This window comes from Oncorhynchus keta, chromosome 25, assembly GCF_023373465.1.
Source record: "Oncorhynchus keta strain PuntledgeMale-10-30-2019 chromosome 25, Oket_V2, whole genome shotgun sequence".
Classification (NCBI taxonomy): Eukaryota; Metazoa; Chordata; class Actinopteri; order Salmoniformes; family Salmonidae; genus Oncorhynchus; species Oncorhynchus keta.
The window spans coordinates 36,434,520-36,455,941 of NC_068445.1; the positions used below are offsets into that span (position 1 = coordinate 36,434,520).

Sequence of the window (21,422 nt, forward strand, 5' to 3'; positions counted from 1 at the left end):
CACTATGAAACCATTCTATATATTGGATAATGTTTACCAGGGGTCAGAGCTGTATCAACAAGAATTGACATATTTTAATATACAGTATGACAAAATGAAAACTTTTTAAACATCTTTTATTTTTTCACAAAGTGGGGGATGAGAAACTTGGACAGTGTCACATCAATTTCAGAAGTGTTTGATGAGCTTGAAGCATCTCGCTTGATTTGAAGAAGGGGCTTTCAGTGGTTGTAATTTATACACTATGTAGGGTGCAGGTATATTTTTATTTGATTTAACTGGTCAGTGAAGAACAAATTCTTATTTACAATGATGGCCTAGGAACAGTGGGTTAACTGCCTTGTTCAGGGGCAGAACAACAGATTTTTACCTTATCAGCTCGGGGATTTGATCTAGTAACCTTTCGGTTACTGGCCCAATGCTTTAACCACTTGTCTACCTGCCTCCCCACTAGGCTACCTGCCGCCCCACTAGGCTACCTGCCTCCCCACTAGGCTACCTGCCTCCCCACTAGGCTACCTGCCTCCCCACTAGGCTACCTGCCGCCCCTATATAGAGTGCCATTTGGGATGCACAGTAGCCCTCTGCAGATATAATAATTCTCCATGCCTTTAAATTATCCACTTGGGGAACATAGCCAGAGCTAAACAATTAATCATCCTGAAGGCTGTGAAAACAGAATCTGTCTTGTAATTAGAAAATATATTAAGGTCCTGACAAATGTTCATTCATGGCTATTTGATTAATGACTGTCACATGGGAAGGGAACACAGTGTAGGCCTGTCCACTAAGTATGCAAACTGTTTCATTTAGCACAAACTATTAGAACTATGTCATCATGACACTGTTTGGCAATGGTATTATTATTATTATTGCAGAACTTCCGATACAAATCAGCTTTATAAGAAAACAGAAATGCTGTTGCTGTAGTCAAGATGAGCTGGTAATATGCTGAAACTTTGTACTAAAAGAAAGCATCCATAACATTTGAATAAATAGCATTTAAGATGAATAAATACATTAAATTCACCAAATACATTAATATTATAATAAATCAAATATAATTCAGTGATTATAGAATCAATGGTATTCTGGAATCCACTACAGACTCCACCCAAACCAGGAAGTCCCGCGACTCCTCCAGCAGGGTAATGCTCCACCGCTTCCTCTGAAAGGGGGGCTTGGGCATCTCGGGATGGGCTGGCTTCTGGGTGCAGTCAACCCCAATGGTTTTCTTCAGACAGGCAGATAGCCTCCCCACCATGGTAACAGAGTCATTCAGGTTGTTGTGCATTGATATGTGATCTGGGTTCAGGTCACTCTCTTGGTCCTTGAGGACTTCTTTCAGGGCCTTGCCAATGAAGTGTAGCCCACACTGAGCTCTCTCCAGAGGGGAAGGTGAGGTACTGTTGAGGTCCAGATCTGGGAACCCCTGGGCAAAAGGTTGGTTCTGTCCATTGGCTGCCATCTGTGGAAAAAAATATTTGAAAATAGACCATAAATATGTACTCTGACATGATGGAATGTCTTCATTACATTCTGTTTTAAGTCAATGTTTTTCAGTTGTTACATATCACGGACAGAATGTCTCAGTTAAATAAGGAGGGCAATTAATATCCCAGTAACAACAGTTGGTATTTTGACCCATGAACTGACTTGTCTTTCTCCAAATTGGCAGAAAGGAAAACGTTGGAATTTGCGTGGATCAATAAGTAAAGAACTGAAAGGATCATGATGGGACCCAAGGGAACAGAACAGTAGTAATTGTACAGGTACAGTATGTAAGTAAACACGGTTAAAGTCAGTCGGTAGGCAGGTTTCTATTGACCCAGGTTTATTCGACGAAAGAAATGTTGGCAGAAAAATCACGTGTAATGGAATTGGAAGATTGGAGACATTTTTATCCTTTCTACAGGTGGATTTTTCTTTTGTCGAACTTAATTGCGACAAATGACGATGGAAACAGTTTTTCTAATAAATGATGATTGCCGATTACTTTTGAAGGTACGTGGGGCACGTGTTGTCATCATGTAACCACAACCTTCACTCCCACATGTCATTCTAAATGCGTAATGCTGGCAAAATACTATATATTTTTTTAAATGGGGGGTTTGAACTGCATCGCCTTGCTTTTCTGGTTGGCTGATAAGTTTCAACATCCAATTATTTCAGATCTTCAGGAGGGTACGTTTCACCCATGGCACGGACCTTGGTGATACGTTGGCACATGAGAATTATTATATGACACACATTAGTAAATTATTGAATTCTATCCATGCTGGCTTTCGCGGGGTACCTGAGGCATGACACGGATAGGTGGGAGGGCATACAGGCTGTCGCCAATTTATTCATGCGCAATTTGTCTAAATGAGTAACGGAAACATTTTAACCACCACATTTTTATTCGAAACTTCACGTGCCTGCGTAGCTTCAAAAGTATTTCGCAATTTTTAGGTGTGACGTCATTACGAACAGCTGTTTTTATCGAAACAAAATTGTGAAATGGCAAAGCACCCTAGAAGGCAATTATCGCATTTATAGACAACAACAAAAATCCATGGGGAAGTTAATGGAAAAATAGCTACTGAAGACTGTTTGGTCCAGGTGGTGTGTGTGGCTTAGTTGGTAAGAGAATGGCAGAACTAGCAACTCCAAGTAAGGCTGTGGGTTCAATTCCTGCTGGGATCACATACAACATTTTTATATATTCAATGTAAGTTGCTTTGGATAAAAGCGTCTGTTAAATGGCATATTAGGAAAGATGTAGCTACTTACATAGCTGGTTAGGCTGTCATTGATGATTGTTTTGGTGAGAGTGGTTAGCTCCTTGACCCTGCAGCCCCTGGGTGATTTCATTCGGTGTAAAGAGTCAGCCTCCAGAGTGACCATCATCACCAATATGCACAATGCTTTAAGAAGTCCTGGGAAAGAAGTCAATGCAAAATTACAGCAATATTTTACAATACTGAAAGACATGATTTAAAGTACACATGGTTTTCGAATTGGTCTTTTTGTGAATCATTTGCAAAACTTTTCTTTCTGTAATATGTTGTAATTGAGTGTAGTTGTGGACACAGATGTTGCATAATATTACCTGCAGTTAACTTCACATATAAAATCTCATATGTCATTATATATTTAGTTTTTCCTTGCTTATGTTGTCAGTTTAGCCAAGAATGAGTTGCTCAGCCCATTGACAGTGGTCACAGTCTTATATTCATCTTGCTTCGTCATATGTTGAAAAAAAGTTATGCGGATATGATCAACTTCCTTCATATCTTACAATGTGATATCACACAAGGTGAAAACCCATCAGAAAAATCAATTAAGATGTTTCCTTTTACGTGGTTATTTGCTTAACCAAACTCCATATTCAGTTTTTTTTTTGTGGCCGTTGAGTTACATGTCTGAATATCCACTGAATCACCTGGTATTATTCCCATGACAGCTACTTATTTCTCAACTTCAGGAAGTTGACGTGCAAGAAAGTGATGCAACTGCCACTACAGAAAGTTCGGCTCAGGCTGAAGATATGCAATGAGATTTATGAACCAGAATACATTCACAATGCCATGTTTGTCATGTTGTGTGTATTCATCTATTAAAGGCCCAGTCCAGCTGTTTTTATCTCAATATATCACATTTTTCTGGATAACAAGTAAGTTACTTGCAGTAATATACTCAGCAAAAAAAGAAACGTCCCTTTTTCAGGACCCTATCTTTCAAAGATAATTAGTAAAAATCCAAATAACTAAACAGATCATTGTAAAGGGTTTAAACACTATTTCCCATGCTTGTTCAATGAAACATAAACAATTAATGAACGCGCACCTGTGGAACGGTCGTTAAGACACTAACAGCTTATAGACGGTAAGCAATTAAGGCCAAAGTTATGAAAACTTAGGACACTAAAAAGAGGCCTTTCTACGGACTGAAAAACACCAGAAGAAACATGCCCAGGGTCCCTGCTCATCTGCGTGAACGTGCCTTAGGCATGCTGCAAGGAGGCATGAGGACTGAAGAGGTGGCCAGGGCAATAAATTGCAATGACCGTACTGTGAGACGCCTAAGACAGCTCTACAGGGAGACAGGACAGACAGCTGATTGTCCTGGCAGTGGCAGACCACGTGTAACAACACCTGCACAGGATTGGTACATCCGAACATCACGAGTTACACCAGGATCGCACAATCCCTCCATCAGTGCTCAGATTGTCCGCAATAGGATGAGAGAGGCTGGACTGAGAGCTTGTAGGTCTGATGTAAGGCAGATCCTCACCAGACATCACCGGCAACAACGTTGCCTATGGGCACAAACCCGCCGTCACTGGACCAGACAGTGACGGCGGGTTCGTTTGCTCTTCACTGACCAGTCTCGGTTTTGTCTCACCAAGGGTGATGGTCAGATTCGCATTTATCGTCGAAGGAATGTGTTACACTGAGGCCTGTGCTCTGGAGGGGGATCAATTTGGAGGAGGAGTGTCCATCATGGTCTGAGGCGGTGTGTCACAGTATCATCGGACTGAGCTTGTTGTCATTGCAGGCAATCTCAACGCTATGCATTACAGGGAAGACATCCTCCTCCCTCATGTGGTACCCTTCCTGTAGGCTCATCCTGACATGACCCTCCAGCATGACAATGCCATACTGCTCGTTCTGTGCGTGATTTCCTGCAAGACAGGATTTTCTGCCATGGCCAGCAAAGAGCCCGGATCTCAATCCCATTGAGCACATCTGAGACCTGTTGGATCAGAGGGTGAGGGCTAGGGCCATTCCCCCCAGAAATGTCTGGGAACTTACACATGCCTTGGTGGAACAGTGGGGTAACATCTCACAGCAAGAACTGGCAAATCTGGTGCAGTCCAATGCAATGCAGTACTTAATGCAGCTGGTGGCCACACCAGATACTGACTGTTACTTTTGATTAAGGACCCCGCCTTTGTTCAGGGACACATTATTCCATTTCCGTTAGTCACATGTCTATTAAACTTGGTAATGTTATGTCTCAATTGTTGAATTATGGTCATACAAATATTTACACATGTTAAGTTTGCTGAAAATAAACACAGTTGACAGTGAAAGGACGTTTATTTTTTTGCTGAGTTTGGTTTTCCATTAAATGGTCAAAAAGGAATAAGAAAATAATAATCTTGCTCAGGCTGAGTGGTGCAGGGAAGGGGACCAGAGCAGTGCATTAACCACATATCACATTTAGGTAAGACCCAGATGCCGACACTGTAGAAGCAGCAATAGTTTATTACAACCACAGGGGCAGGCAAACGACAGGTCAAGGCAGGCAGGGGTCAGTAATCCAGAAAGGGTGTAAACGGTCCAGAAGGGCAGGCAGTCTCAGGGAAGGCAGGGGTCACTAATCCAGAACGGTGGGGTAAGGTACAAAACGGCAGGCAGTCTCAGGGTCGGGGTCAGGGCAGGCAGAATGGTCCAAACCTGGAGGGACTAGAAAACAGGAGCAGGAAACCAGGCAGGAGCAGGTAAACAAACACTGGTAGGTTTTTACAAACAAAACCAACTGGCAATAGACAAAAAGAGAACACAGGTATAAATACACTGGGCATCATAGGGAAGATGGACGACACCTGGAGAGGGGTGGAGACAATCACATAGGCATAGACGTTTGTTAGTCTTTATTATTTTTGCCTGGTGATGTCCTGAAGCAATCCACAGCTCCAGCCAAGCAGAACCAGCTGAATTTAAGGTTCTGTGTTGATTTTCAACCATCAACTATTGGGGAAATAACACTGAACACGTTTCACATGTACAGTGTTCGTTTCATCAGCTGTTGTACACATTTCATACAAAACAAAGGAAAAACAGAATTTTGGCTACACCGAGCTTTTAATATGAATGGCAAAACAAATACAGTAAAAGTAGTCATTCATTACTGTATTCATATTGTTTTTTAATTAAATATGAATAACATTTACAGTGTTTACTACCTACAGCTCCAGTTCTTGAAGGGAACATTACCCATTTGATTCTTCTTTTTGAGGTGTTCATATCAAACGCATGACAAATTGAGCACATACATTTTGTGTGCAAATTGAACACAAATGTCCAGTTTATAAAAAGGCCACCACGTAGCTAAGAGACCAAAAGTGGCAAGTTTAAACACAAACCCATATAGTGTACAGTTAAATAGGCCATTAAGCAACCTAAAAACAACCTACAGTACACAAATGCATACATTTGTAGTATACAATGACCATCTATGGCATAGGCAACGCTTTAGTATCCAGCATCAGAATGAAACTGACAGACGTCAGCCTGCGATCTGTTTTGTGTGAGGATGCAGGGAGGAAGTCATGAGATGTGACTGATTAGGGAGCCAGTGACTGTGTCCCAAATGGCACCCTATTCTCAATTTAGTGAACTACTTGCGTTCTGGTCAAAAGTAGTTCACTAGAGAATAGAGTGCCATTTGGGACACAACCTTTCACTGTCTGGGAAGTGCCTGTACCACTTCCTGTGGTTCTGCTTCACTCTATAACCACAACCACCATCACCCCTGTGCATCAGCTCAGTCAGGAGGAGATGCTCCTTCAATTTTGACTCGTTCGACCAGGCTACCTTCAACCAGGGATGTTGTCATAAACAAAATTATGAGCAAAATCACTGAGCTTCATGGGTAATTAGATCCCTAACTCTAATCTGGGTTTACTTGAGTTTACCGTCCACTACCTCATTGACCTCAATGTATCTGCCATGTGTGGGGCATAAGGGAATAATTGAGGCGCCATAGACAAGGAGCAGTAGGGACAAAATAGCTTAAAGAGAGTGAACTGAGTAGCTTAAATAGGAATACAAAATGTGATAACTGTAAGAGCAAACCAATGAATTTGATTCAAGACTGTTTCAAGACCGTGTTCTGGACTGTTTCAAAAATAATAACAAAAAATAAATTAAAAAATAGATATAAAATATATACTGTGCAGCAATCAAACTCTTCTCTTTCACATTTATATTATTGGCGGTTGGCCTTTGTCCCGATTGTTCAATTACATGAAATACCTGATTATTTTGGAATAAATATCCTAAAATCACCCGTGGGTGACAAACAACCACTTTGTATAATCCTCACACACTATTATCCTTAAAGCCAGCAACTTCCTGTAACACCATGGCCAGACATTCCTTGTGCCCGTTTAGCACAGCCCAGCCATAGAGCTTTTTCTCATAGCCATCACGGAGCACGTCTTGGGGCTTAGTGGATGTAGTAGTGGGTGTGTTTGGGTCCAGAATCTGCAGGAGCACCTCTACGCGGCCAGAGAGTTTCTTGAGACGGTCCCTGGAATCACTCAGGAGAACCAGAAGAATCTGAGTGTCATTACCTGAGACCTCCAACATCTTAGTCATGTATTTGGTTACCATGTCGATGTGCCAGTGGAAGATCATGGCTTTGTTGGAGATGTTCCGAAGCTTCTCCTTAGGGGTGGAGCCAGCGATGGTTGCTGAGGGAACACCATCCATGCTGGGGGCCTGCTGGTCGTTCAGGAAGCCATTTGTTTTCATCTGCAAACACGATGGGGGGAATTCAAATCAGTTCACTGACATTCTCCTTGTGCAATTGACCTGTTTTCTAGTATAGTTCAGAACTATGCTGAGCAGTGTAAAAAGGTACCGTCACAGCCTATGATCTGAATCGGTGGTTGTTACACTGTAGTTACAGCTTTCCCATGAATAATACAGTTCAGAGAAAAGCATATGAAATAATGTGGGTTAACAGTCATCACTGTCTAACCCTGTGGAATATTGGCAGAAAGTTGAGCTTCAAACAATAATGGCTGTGACACTGCGACGGGCAGTTCTGAGAAAACCATATGAGATCACGGGTTAAGTCATCACTTTGAATCATGGGGAATTTGGGAAATTCATTCGCCAGAAGAGGCCGTCACTATGGTTTGTCACGGCGACCCCCGGTTCCCTACAGTCCCTCAATACTTGGTTAGCCCACTGAGATAAAGCCCAGTCATTAACCTGGGGAGCTAATGCAATTAATCAGGTCTCGGGCAAAAAATATTGACCAAACCACCTCCATTCTATCTTGTTACTTACGTAACTAGTCAGGAGGATGCCAGCTTCATGATCTGACAGTTTGGAAAGCTCTATGGTTTGTTCTAAAGCCTTCTGATACTTGTCCACATTTCCAGAGTGGGGTGCTGCACATGCCGTCTCCAACATGATCACTATAAAGACACTGAGTAAAACTGGTGAAGGGCAACATGGTTATTACAATGTTTGCTACACAGTGTGTATGTATACTTAACACACACTTTACGCATGCACACAAAAACTTGACAATCACCAACAATAGTAGGTTATTCTTTTAACAATCCAAGTATGTCACAAATGGTTAACTGTTGTTGTAAGAGTACAGTAAAAATATTTACCAAACATATTGTAAGTCTGTTAGAGTTCTTCTGTGCTGGTGTGCGAACGAGACACTTATGATAACTTGATCAACTCTAATATACGAGTGTCTCAACCACAACCAATAAAGGAAATGTCACATTTTCTTAGAATTTCTATAAAAATGTCATCTTTTAGTGTGGAACTTTCTCCTCCCATTTAAATGCACACCCACTCATCTAATATAGATTACAAGTCCACTCAACAAGTCTGAAGAAACACAACAGTTGTCATGAAGACATTGCATAACTTAGCATGTGTAATGCCTCAAACCCATATCTAAGCTATTTTAGTGTAAATTCATCCATACAAACGTAAATTAACAATCAAATGTTAACTGGGGGAAAAAATGAGGTGACAAGGTATCCATTATGAAGTCCAGAACCAATACATTATTTAATAATAAATGTCTTCATTGTGCAAATTGAAAAAGAAAATTGAAGAATAAGACAATAAAGTACAGAAATGTTGACCCTTAAAAAAATATTGATGTTGAAACTGCATCACGGAATAAAGCTACTCTTTAACCTGGATAAATCATGGCATGTTATTTTTTCCCCCTCGTATTGCCTGCGTACGTTTTTCAAGAAAATATCATTCTGATATGTTTAACAATTAACACTAATTTCCACCAATACACCTCAAACTTTTTTTGGGGGGTGTCTTTTTTTCTCTAATGTGATTGTCCAAAATAAGACTTGTGCTGACATCACTGAGAGTCTTCAGTTATTGGGGTGCGATTAGCCCATTTATGTGCCTTACGACAAGTACAATTTGTGTAGATATGGTGAAAAAAAGGAAAAGAAAAGCACCAGTGGAGAATGATGTTTTACCAATGCATAAGTTGTGCTTCACATAATTCACTCAACCATGAAATAACTTGACCTTTGACACAAAGGGTGGCGTTCTGACACAGCATTACGATATGAACACCACTGGAAGACAGCCGTGTTGTTTATAGTAACATGTTTGTGCCCTGCGGCAAGCAGGTAAGTAGCATAAGAAAATCCATCACGGTTACATTTTATAAACTGCGGGTATTATGCATTATTACATGTTATAAACATGTACAAGCCTTTATAATGCGTTATTACAAGGCATGGGCTATGACTCGATGGCTGTTATTTAGTCAGGATCTTTATGAGACGATAACAAGACATGAGGGGGTTATATATGCCTACAACAAGTCTTCTAATGAAAACAACCGCACCATAATGCATTATACCTGCAGGCCTTAAGTACAGTGTTACCATCATCACAACAGTACTTCAGTTCACCAATCCCCTTGTCCCATTGGTCAGGGGTCCTGGCAGCCTCCAAACAATGCGTCTCCCAGGGAATTCTGGGAAGACAAGAGGCTCTCTTCAGACACCCCTTCCTTGAAGCGCTTTTGGTGGTCATGGCAACAAAGTTTATGGTTAATACTGCTCACGCTGCAGTGCTAGTCTAGGCACGGAGTTCGCATCTCTCTTCAGACCTGTACTGCCCCAGGACACGGAGAGGGGTGTAGTATGGACCAAGCCGCCAGGTTGCCATCAGCAGGCTGGCTCTTTCCTGTGCTGCCGGAGCATCTCAGTCACACTCACTATGTCCTCTTCAGGTACCTACAGTAGAACAGGAGAAGAGAACAGAATGGAATATGGGTCCAATTCCTACTCCATCAGCATCTTAAATCAAATGTTATTGGTCACATACACATATTTAGCAGATGTTATTGCGGGTGTAGCGAAATGCTTGTGTTCCTAGCTCCAACAGTGCAGTAATATCTAACATTATACAACAGGTCTAATCCTGAATGCTGATAGATTAAAACACAATGCCAACTGTTGTCTATTCCACAAATGACGTGTGTCATGCACAAAGTAGATGTCCTAACTGACATGCCAAAACTATAGTTTGTTAACAAGACATTTTTGGAGTGGTTGAAAAACGAGTTAATGACTCCAACCTAAGTGTATGTAAACTTCCGACTTCAACTGTACATATGAAATGGGAAAAACAGTATGTAACCATTATTAAAGTGAGCAGTGTTCCATGTCAATGTACATAGGCATTAGCCTCTAAGGTGCAGAGTTGAGTTACCAGGCGGTAGCCTGTTAGTGACAGTGACTAAGTTCAGGGCAGGGTACTGGGTGGAGGCTGGCTAGTGATGACTATTTAAGCTGGAAGCTGTTTTTCCTTCTCTCGGTCCCAGCTTTGATGCAGCTGTACTGACCTCTCCTTCTGGATGATAGCGGGGTGAACAGACTGTGGCTCGGGTGGCTGAGGTTCATGATGATCTTCTTGGCCCTCCTGTGACACCGGGTGCTGTAGATGTCCTGGAGGGCAAGCGTGTTACCCCCGCAGGAGAGCCCTGCGGTTACGATGGTGCAGTTGCTGTACCAGGTGGTGATACAGTCAAACAGGACACTCTCAATTGTGCATCTGTAAAGAGAGTCTTAGGGGCCAAGACAAATTTCTTCAGCCTCCTGAGGTTGAAGAGGCGCTTGAACCTCAGGAGGCTGAAGAGGCGCTGTTGCGCTTTCTTCACCACGCGGTCTGCGTGGGTGGACCATTTTAGATGGTCAGCAATGTGTACGACAAGGAACTTGAAGCATTTCCCCTTCTCTACTGTGGCCCTTTAATTTGGATGGAGGCGAGCTCCCTCTGCTGTCTCCTGAAGTCCAAGATCAGCTCCTCATTTTGTTGACGTTGAGGGAGAGGTTATTTTCCTGGCACCACTCCGCCAAAGCTCTCACCTCCTCCATCTAGGCTGTCTCATCGTTGTTGGTAATCAGGCTACCGCTGTTGTGTTGTCTGCAAACTGGATGGTTGAGTTGGAGGCGTGTGTGGCCACGCAGTCATGGATGAACAGGGAGTACAGGAGGGGGCTGAGCACACATCCTTGAGGATCAGCATAGTGGAGGTGTTTTTGCCGACCTTAACCACCTGGGGGGCGGCCCATCAGGAAGTCCAAGACCCAGTTGCACAGGGCAGGGTTCAGACTGGGGGTCCCGAGCTTAATGATGAGCTTGGAGGGTACTATGGTGCTGAAGTGAGGCTGTTACGGTGACAGTATTACCGCCACACCGGAGGTCACCAGTCATGACCGCAGTCAAATTCCACGTGACCGTTTAGTCATGGTAACTAGGCTTCTTCAAGCTCTGATGCTGCTGATGGTCATTAGTTAATTACATTTTTGAATATTTGCGCGGATAGCCAACTGCTGTGCGCATTGCTGCGCTTATAAATATGAAGAAATAGCCTAATAGTTTATCAACATTTTAAGCTAAACGTGTTGCATCAGCCACATTGCTTTTTAAAGTGTTTTATTTAATGTGTGTGGTTGTATTCATTTGGGATCTATCACATCCCACAACTGTCCCAGAGTGTATTTGGAATATTTATTAATTGCACAGAAGGACATCTTTTAGAATAGGTCAACTTTTGTACTAATAAAGGAGAGTGGATTGACATATGCTAGTGCTTTTAATGTTCGTTAGGCCTACTCATCTTGTTGAAGGTTAAATGTGGACAGTTCTTCTAACATCTTCAATATGCGTCTCAGAATTAAATTACAAGGACGTGCCCAGATGCGTCCCGATATGTCGGTATTCACTTGTAGCCTACTTTTTTAGATGAGATGCCTGTGAGAAGGACCCGATCACGTGACGGACATTGGCTAATAAGAATTTAGATATCCAAGCGAGCCATGTGAGGGAGAGGTGCTTCGGAGCACGGCAGCTGGGAGAAGGGAATTCAAATATCAACAGTCAATTACCTTGAGACCGGCAGTTATTTGCTTGACAATTCCCGGCTGACAAAATGTCATGACCGCCACAGCCCTATGATGTAGAAGGCTGAGCTGTAGTCAATGAACAGCATTCTTACATAGGTATTCCTCTTGTCCAGATGGGATATGGCAGTGTGCAGTGTGATGGCATCATCCGTGGATGTATTGGGGGGGTATGGAAATTGCAGTGGGTGTCAGCTAAGGTGATATGATCCTTACCTAGCCTCTCAAAGCACTTCATGACAGAAGTGAGTGCTACGGAGCGATAGTCATTGAGGTCAGTTACTTTTGCTTTCTTGGGTACAGAAACAGTGGTGGACATCTTGAACCAAGTGGGGAGAGCAGAATGTGATAGGGAGAGATTGAATATGTCCGTAAACACTCCAGCCAGCAGGTCTGCACATGCTCGGAGGACGCGGCTAGGGATGCCATCTGGGCAGGCAGCCTTGAGGGGGTTAACACGCTTAAACGTCTTACTCACGTCGGCCACGGAGAACTAGAGCTTACAGTCCTCGGGAGCGGCCCGCATCGGTGGCACTGTGTTATCCTCAAAGTGGGCGAAGAAGGTGTTTGTTTAGCTTGTCCGGAAGCAATATGTCAGGTTCCGCAATGTGGATGGTTTTCCATTTATAATCTGATTGTCTTCAGCATGAGAAGTATTCTGACTGACAGCTTATCTCTCAGTCAGGTATCTCACGTCAAACTATCAGTGTCATTCAGGTGTCAACTATGCAGATAGTGCAGAAGACACGTCAGACCAACAAAAGATGGAAAGTCCACAGGAAGCGGTTGATTTAGCATCCTCTGACAAATCAAACGTTCATTCTGTCATCTGATAGCGCCGCTGACATTCTTGTGATGTTTATAAGCCCCGTTGCAAACACCTGCTACTGTATTCTTGGATAAAATAACTTATCACAGTCATTAAACTACACGCTACCCTTTATCCAGGAACAGTGCCCTCTGTTGTTCAGAATCAGAACATACCCTCTTCTAAAGTTCTATACTCCATGTTCTGTAGTGTAAAGCTGGGTGCCAGTGGCTGTCACATCAGCAGCTAAAGGCTTGCTCACCAGGGCATGATCGAAGCTGAAGGTGCTGATATAATAGGCTGAGATGTCGTTGTCGGCTAAGGGCTGGGATATCTGGGCAACAATGCCACACTCGTCTGGAGAAGAGAAGAGAGATTGAGAGATTAACAATTAAGTATTGGTAGTATCAGTAGTTGGGCATGATCCTAACCTACTTATAGTGGGTCTTTCAGAGGATGGATTAAAAGGTAGTTTACCGAAACCCAGAGGCTGTCCCCCAATGCGCACCATTCTCCACAGCTCCCTGGAGGAACTTGTGAAGAGAAGATCAGCAGGGAACCTAGAATACACACAGACACACACACAGTGTTGGTCATTGCTGCTACCAAGTATCACAGGCCAGAATTCAGGAGGAGCAACAGCACCACCATCTGGCTATCGCCTACCATTGAACGCCTGACTAACGTCTGTGTGACGCCTGACTCTTGAAAAAAATAGCCTGGAGCCATAGTGCTATTATAATACCGTAAAGTCTCAACTGCAGGAGGGTTTACATATTTCTTTATTCTATTTTCTTTATTTTAGGCTCAAAAGAAGTGTCCTCTTTCAACAGGGGTTTCAAACTCATTCAATGGAGGACCTAGTGTCTGCTGGTTTTTGTTTTTTCCTTTCAATTAAGACCCAGACAACCAGCTGAGGAGAGTACCTTACTAACCAGTGACCTTAATTCTTCAATCAAGTACAAGGGAAGAGCGTAAACCCACAGACACTCGGCCCTCTGTGAGTTTGACATGTCTTATATGGGACTGCAGGCAAAGGTTTAATAACAATAGTAATATATACAACATGCATCAATCCACTGTCTCGAAGGTATCCATCAACCTCGCTGCTTTGCTTATAGTCCTTGGGGCCCGTGCGTCATGTCTTCAACTGTGTAGGCCTATCATTACCCGTTGCACTGTTTTCCTCTAAGTCTCAAACTAACCATCGTCAAATCCTTTCAAATAAAGCAAGGTACATAGAGACAAATAAGCACTAGGCCTCATGTTATTTTTTGTATTACATTGTTATTGATTACTGCATTGTTATGTTTAGTGCTCGCAAGAAAGGCATTTCACTGTACTTGTGCATGTGACAACTTGAAACATTTCATTTCTATTGTTCTTTTGATATGTTTCTGCTGATAATTTATGCCATTTGGTAGGCTATTTGTTAGTCAACAAAAATTGGATACATGAAGCTTCTCGTCATTAGCCTACTTGTTCTTCTAGAATACGAATTGAAGCCTTGCTCACCATAATGTTATAAATGAAAAATCTAGTTGACATCGGTAGGCTAAAGCTCTCTTTCATGTCTGCTTCTCTCACAAAGCGAGGACTTTTAGGACCGAAGGTGAGGACTTTTAGGACCGGAGGTGAGGACTTTTAGGACCGAAGGTGAGGACTTTTAGGACCGGAGGCGAGGACTTTTAGGACCGGAGGCGAGGACTTTTAGGACCGGAGGCGAGGACTTTTAGGACCGGAGGCGAGGACTTTTAGGACCGGAGGCGAGGACTTTTAGGACCGGAGGTGAGGACTTTTAGGACCGGAGGTGAGGACTTTTAGGACCGGAGGTGAGGACTTTTAGGACCGGAGGTGAGGACTTTTAGGACCGGAGGTGAGGACTTTTAGGACCGGAGGCGAGGACTTTTAGGACCGGAGGTGAGGACTTTTAGGACCGGAGGTGAGGACTTTTAGGACTTTTAGGACCGGAGGTGAGGACGGAGGTTTTAGGACCGGAGGTGAGGACTTTTAGGACCGGAGGTGAGGACTTTTAGGACCGGAGGACTTTTAGGACCGAAGGTGAGGACTTTTAGGACCGGAGGTGAGGACTTTTAGGACCGGAGGTGAGGACTTTTAGGACCGGACTTTAGGACCGGAGGCGAGGACTTTTAGGACCGGAGGCGAGGACTTTTAGGACCGGAGGCGAGGACTTTTAGGACCGGAGGTGAGGACTTTTAGGACCGGGGGTGAGGACTTTTAGGACTGGAGGCGAGGACTTTTAGGACCTAGGAGGTTTCCGCGCAAAATTTCTGATACAATTCATGTCAAGCATAGTGTTGTCATATAAGATTGAAATGGGAAAATAATTGGCCTTGGTAAAAAAAATATGATGCATTTGATTTCCTAAAACTTGAATTGTGACCACAGATCTTCCGCAAAGGACAACTCCTAGCTGATGGAAGATCAAAACAGTGTGGACTAGAAGGCAGGACAGGAGATCATGAGGTGGGCTTTGCACTGTATAGTGTGTTCGTTCACTTCTTAGTTCAGTGGGGAGAGTTTTGGAGAAGGGAAGCCAATCCGTTTAGATGTTGTGAAAAATATATGAGTATAGGTTACTCCATTGGCATGTAATAGCCTGTACACGGTCTGTTCTGCCATTGAGCTCCTTCACACCAGGGTGAAGGAGAGTTTTTAAGATGGAAATCGTAAAACTGGACCAGTAAGAATACAAAATAAAAATTAAATAGGTCCCCAATACCGTGTGAATGTATATGTTTAATGTTGCCTATTACTTGAATGGTGACCGGAGACCTTTCGAAAATACAGTTTAAATGTCAAGTTAATTCTAGTTCACAAAAGCTTATGGAAATAAACTCAGCAAAAAAAGAAACTGCCCCTTTTCAGGACCCTGTCTTTCAAACATATTTGGTATTTTACTAATTAACTTCACAAATCATCATTGTAAAGAGTTTAAACACTGTTTCCCATGCTTGTTCAATGAACCATAAACAATTAATGAACGCGCACCTGTGGAACGGTCGTTAAGACACTAACAGCTTACAGACGGTAGGCAATTAAAAGGTCACAGTTAGGACACTAAAAAGGCCTTTCTACGGACTCTGAAAAACACCAAAAGAACGGACTCTGAAAAACACCAAAAGAAAGATGCCCAGGGTCCCTGCTCATCTGTGTGAACGTGCCTTAGTCATGCTGCAAGGAGGCATGAGGACTGAAGATGTGGCCAGGGCAATAAATTGCAATGTCCGTACTGTGAGACGCCAAAGACAGCGCTACAGGTCGAACAGCTGATCGTCCTCGCAGTGGCAGACCATGTGTAACAACACCTGCACAGGATCTGTACATCTGAATATCACACCTGCGGGACAGGTACAGGATGGCAACAACAACTGCCCGAGTAACACCAGGAACGCACAATCCCTCCATCAGTGCTCAGACTGTCCGCAATAGGCTGAGAGAGGCTAGACTGAGGGCTTCTAGGCCTGTTGTAAAGGCAGGTCCTCACCAAACATCACCGGTAACAACATCGCCTATGGGCACAAACCCACCGTCACTGGACCAGATAGGACTGGCAAAAAGTGCTCTTCACTGACGAGTCGTGGTTTTGTCTCACCAGGGGTGATGGTCGGATTTGCGTTTATCGTCGAAGAAATGAGCGTTACACTGTGGCCTGTACTCTGGAGCGGGATCGATTTGGAGGTGGAGGGTCCGTCATGGTATGGGGAGTTGTGTCACAGCATCATCGGACTGAGCTCGTTGTCATTGCAGGCAATCTCAACGCTGTGCGTTACAGGGAAGACATCCTCCTCTCCTCCCTCATGTGGTACCCTTCCTGCAGGCTCATCCTGACATGACCCTCCAGCATGACAATGCCACCAGTCATACTGCTCGTTCTGTACCTGATTTCCTGCAAGACAGGAATGTCAATGATCTGCCATGGCCAGCGAAGAGCCCGGATCTCAATCCCATTGAGCACGCCTGGGACCTGTTGGATAGGAGGGTGAGGGCTAGGGCCATTCCCCCCAGAAATGTCCAGAAACTTGCAGGTGCCTCGGTGGAAGAGTGGGGTAACATCTCACAGAAAGAACTGGAAAATGTGGTGCAGTCCACAAGGAGGAGATGCACTACAGTACTTAATGCAGCTACTGGCCACACCAGATACTGACTGTTAGTTTTGATTTTGACCCCCCCTTTGTTCAGGGACACATTATTCAATTTCCGTTAGTCACATGTCTGTTGAACTTGTTCACTTTGTGTCTCAGTTGTTGAATCTTGTCATGTTCATACAAATATTTACACATGCTAAGTTTCCTGAAAATAAACACAGTTGACAGTGAGAGGACGTTTCATTTTTTCCCGAGTTTAGGAGTACGCCATCTCAATGTCTGCAAGAAATGCAAATCTTTTCCCAGTCACATGCAGAAAGTTCATTCAGGAAAGCCTGTTCACAAAACTGCTCGACATTCCCTTTATTACCCGAGGGGGTAATTTGGGGATTTTATTGTGCCTTGCACACGCACATTGTTTGGGCAGATACAGATGTCTGGGTACTTACGCAGGTTATTAGTTAGGATAATATCAATTAGCGTTGATTTAGAGAGGTCTTTAGGGTTCAGCCTTGTAGCTGCCTTTATCAGGTTGCGAGTTCAAACCCCCGAGCTGACAAGGTACAAATCTGTCGTTCTGCCCCTGAACAGGCAGTTAACCCACTGTTCCCAGGCCGTCATTGACAATAAGAATATGTTCTTAACTGACTTGCCTGGTTAAATAAAGGTAAAATTTAAAAAAAAATTAAATCAGCTGGGTGAAATTCAACGTATTGCATAGCCCTTATATGGCGTTGGAGTTTGGCGATAACCAGTCCCAGTTTAAAATTGCCCATGACAACCATTTAATTATTCCCCCAGATAAGTAAGAGCTCAGCAACGGAATCTAGAGACTCGACCCTATCACATAGGAGCTCAGCAAGGGAATCTAGAGACTCGACCCTATCACATAGGAGCTCAGCAAGGGAATCTAGAGACTCGACCCTATCACATAGGAGCTCAGCAAGGAAATCTAGAGACTCGACCCTACTCGACCCTATCACATAGGAGCTCAGCAAGGGGGAATCACTAGGAGCTCAGCAAGGTAATCTAGAGACTCAACCCTATCACATAGGAGCTCAGCAAGGAAATCTAGAGACTCAACACTATCACATAGGAGCTTAGCAAAGAAATCTAGAGACTCGACCCTATCACATAGGAGCTCAGCAAGGGAATCTAGAGACTCGACCCCATCACATAGGAGCTCAGCAAGGAAATCTAGAGACTCGACCCTATCACATAGGAGCTCAGCAAGGAAATCTAGAGACTCGACCCTATCACATAGGAGCTCAGCAAGGAAATCTACAGTTGCAATTTCATAAAACACTAGATAGGGTGGAATACAGACAAAACCCACTGGAAAAGAAAGCTGCTGCACTGTGAGGTAAACTGGAGAAAAGCTGCTGCACTGTGAGGTAAACTGGAGAAAAGCTGCTGCACTGTGAGGTAAACTGGAGAAAAGCTGCTGCACTGTGAGGTCAACTGGAGAAAAGCTGCTGCACTGTGAGGTAAACTGGAGAAAAGCTGCTGCACTGTGAGGTCAACTGGAGAAAAGCTGCTGCACTGTCAGGTAAACTGGAGAAAAGCTGCGGCACTGTCAGGTAAACTGGAGAAAAGCTGCGGCACTGTCAGGTAAACTGGAGAAAAGCTGCGGCACTGTCAGGTAAACTGGAGAAAAGCTTTGGCACTGTCAGGTAAACTGGAGAAAAGCTGCTGCACTGTCAGGTAAACTGGAGAAAAGCTGCTGCACTGTGAGGTCAACTGGAGAAAAGCTGCTGCACTGTCAGGTAAACTGGAGAAAAGCTGCGGCACTGTGAGGCAAACTGGAGAAAAGCTGCTGCACTGTGAGGTAAACTGGAGAAAAGCTGCTGCAATGTGAGGTCAACTGGAGAAAAGCTGCTGCACTGTGAGGTCAACTGGAGAAAAGCTGCTGCACTGTCAGGTAAACTGGAGAAAAGCTGCGGCACTGCCAGGTAAACTGGGGTTACGGTGGACCTTTGAAAAGATCTGGAGAGACTCCCTATTGGAGGAAATAACGACCAATATAGCATAATTGGGTCTGTCAAACAGGTAAGACTACCCTACTTAAAAATGGCTCCAACAAAGCTTTTAGTAAATTGGCCTAATCAACTTTCCTCACTGGGCACTGTCCATTTTATGTTTGAAATACAGTGTATTTGGAAAGTATTCAGACCCCTTCCCTTTTCCCACATTGTTACATTACAGCCTTATTCTAAAATGGATCAAATTAAGCATGTTCCTCAATTATTTTTTATTTTAAGTAATCAATTTTAGAATGAGGCTGTAATGTAACAAAATGTGGAATAATAACAAAAAAGGGTCTGAATACTTTGCGATGGCACTGTAGGCCCAGATCCAGGAGTGCCGGCTGCATATTAACTAGCCTAATCTTCTTTTTTTTTATACCATAAAATAAGTTGTTACTGTTCTTTGTGATATGCCTATTTTAGCTAAATGTACTATATTACAGTCATGCTAAGCATAGGGTTGTCTTATTAGATTTCTTTCATTGTATAAGATGGACATTTCATGTTCATTGTCTGATATGAAATAGTAAACTGACACATAACATGTAAGTGTCACGTGTAAACAACGTCTAAATGATGTTAGCAATGTATATCTATCCTTCAATAAAACAAACTCCAAAGCAAATCAGGGGGAGAAAAATAGGTTTATTCAGAGAGGACAAATCTAAATGTTATGGTGGGAGTCAGATGTTCAGTCTCCCCCTGTCCTCAGCATTTCCCCCCAGAACAAAGGACAGGATGCCACTTATAACCCCCCACCCTAGCCTGGGGTTGACCAATCAGAAGTCTTTGCAGGACAACTTGGCCAATGGCCAAATAACAAGTATCCCACTCCAGACTCAATGTACAGACCAATGAAAACGTGGCCCACGTAGAACACGTTGCTCTGAGTTCAGGAGTGACATTCCACAGATGTTGAAGTGAAACCCAACTTCTACTTACAATTAGCTATTGACCATTGGTACTCTAATTTTCAGTCTTCTCAAACTCTGCATTGTGTGAACACGTCGGCAGTTTGACTGCTAAGAAAAAAAATATTTAAAATAATAATTAAGTGGGTGCTTATATGTCCTATGTCTTGTGTGTATTATACGCATGTGTGAAATTGAGATAGGGGGAGTGTGGTTTTTCCATATCTTAAGACTCTCAGAGAGTGGAGTCACGGCCAGGGTCAGCCATTATCAATGGAGACCCTGGAGCAATTAGGGTTAAGTGCTTTGCTGAAGGGCACAGAAATGTTTTACCGTCTTGACTCAAGGATTCTAACTAGCAACCTTTTGGTTACTGGCCCAACGCTCTAATCGATAGGCCACCCACAAAGTGAAACTTTGATGTAAGAGAGGTAAGAGAGGTAAGAGGAGATGAGTCTTACTGTCTTTGTGCCTCTGTGTCCATGACCAGAGAGACGTAGCCATCGATCAGAGAGAAGGAAAAGAACTTGATACAGTCCAGGTCCTGGCTGGGAAGAGCGCCCTCTTTAGGACTGAGGAAGAAAATCATTTTACACCACAGACTCAGAATAAGACCACTTTATTAAAACAAGTTTTTTTTTTTTTTTACAAAAATATGGCAGAACCATTACCCTAAGTAATGATTTCACACTGCAGCCATATTGACTTGAACTGGTAAGGCAACAACTCTGATAAAAGGTACAAGGGTTTTGCGCGGAGCAGAGCTCACCTGTTGGAGTAGAAGAGAACGTCGATGAGTGTTGTTGCGATGGCAGGCAGAGTGTCTGGGTCCAGACTCATCACACAGAACTGGTTCTGAGGTATCAGCAAAGGGTGCACTGTCAGCTGGGGGGCTGGATATGAAACAGAAAGGGGAATAATAGTTTAGAACCTGAACCCAACCTGAAATAACCTATAGCACTGGGACAGTGAGAAGTACTGTTATAGAGTACAAGCATGTCTTTACTTTATCATGTGGGGGGATTTTATTGTAAAACATGGCTATTCTGTTACCCATAGTTCCCTTAAAAAAAAGAGCACAGACTGATATTATCGTTTCTCTATGGCTGTCCCTTTCTGTGACTCCCTCCAATACATTCAGTCTCACCCCCCCCTCTCTCTGTTGCGACGTACCTTCTTTGCCGTTCTTCTGGAAGCCATTGTGGACATCTTGGCTGAGAACAGCAGAGTACTCTCCCCCCACCTCTCTGTAGATGTTGAACTCCTCCTCCAGTGTGTTAATAACAACAGCCAGGTCCTTCTCCCTCACCTACAGTAAGACACTATTAATAACAACAGCCAGGTCCTTCTCCCTCACCTACAGTAA

The 21,422-nt window shown here is 43.4% G+C and overlaps 1 protein-coding gene across 1 annotated transcript in view; it reads right to left on the bottom strand.

Annotated features, from left to right (window-relative positions):
• Window positions 1–8,328: 8,328 nt before the first annotated feature.
• LOC118358569 (cytosolic arginine sensor for mTORC1 subunit 1-like) overlaps window positions 8,329–21,422 on the bottom strand; it is a 38,719-nt gene continuing 25,625 nt past the window's right edge. The window contains exons 4-9 of the mRNA XM_052479217.1: window positions 21,230–21,365; window positions 20,826–20,949; window positions 20,518–20,628; window positions 13,487–13,569; window positions 13,272–13,366; window positions 8,329–10,030 (exon numbers count right to left, since the gene is read on the bottom strand). Of these exons, the coding sequence (XP_052335177.1) occupies window positions 9,962–10,030; window positions 13,272–13,366; window positions 13,487–13,569; window positions 20,518–20,628; window positions 20,826–20,949; window positions 21,230–21,365 (618 nt within the window). The 3' untranslated portion in view covers window positions 8,329–9,961. The remainder of the gene's footprint in view (window positions 10,031–13,271; window positions 13,367–13,486; window positions 13,570–20,517; window positions 20,629–20,825; window positions 20,950–21,229; window positions 21,366–21,422) is intronic.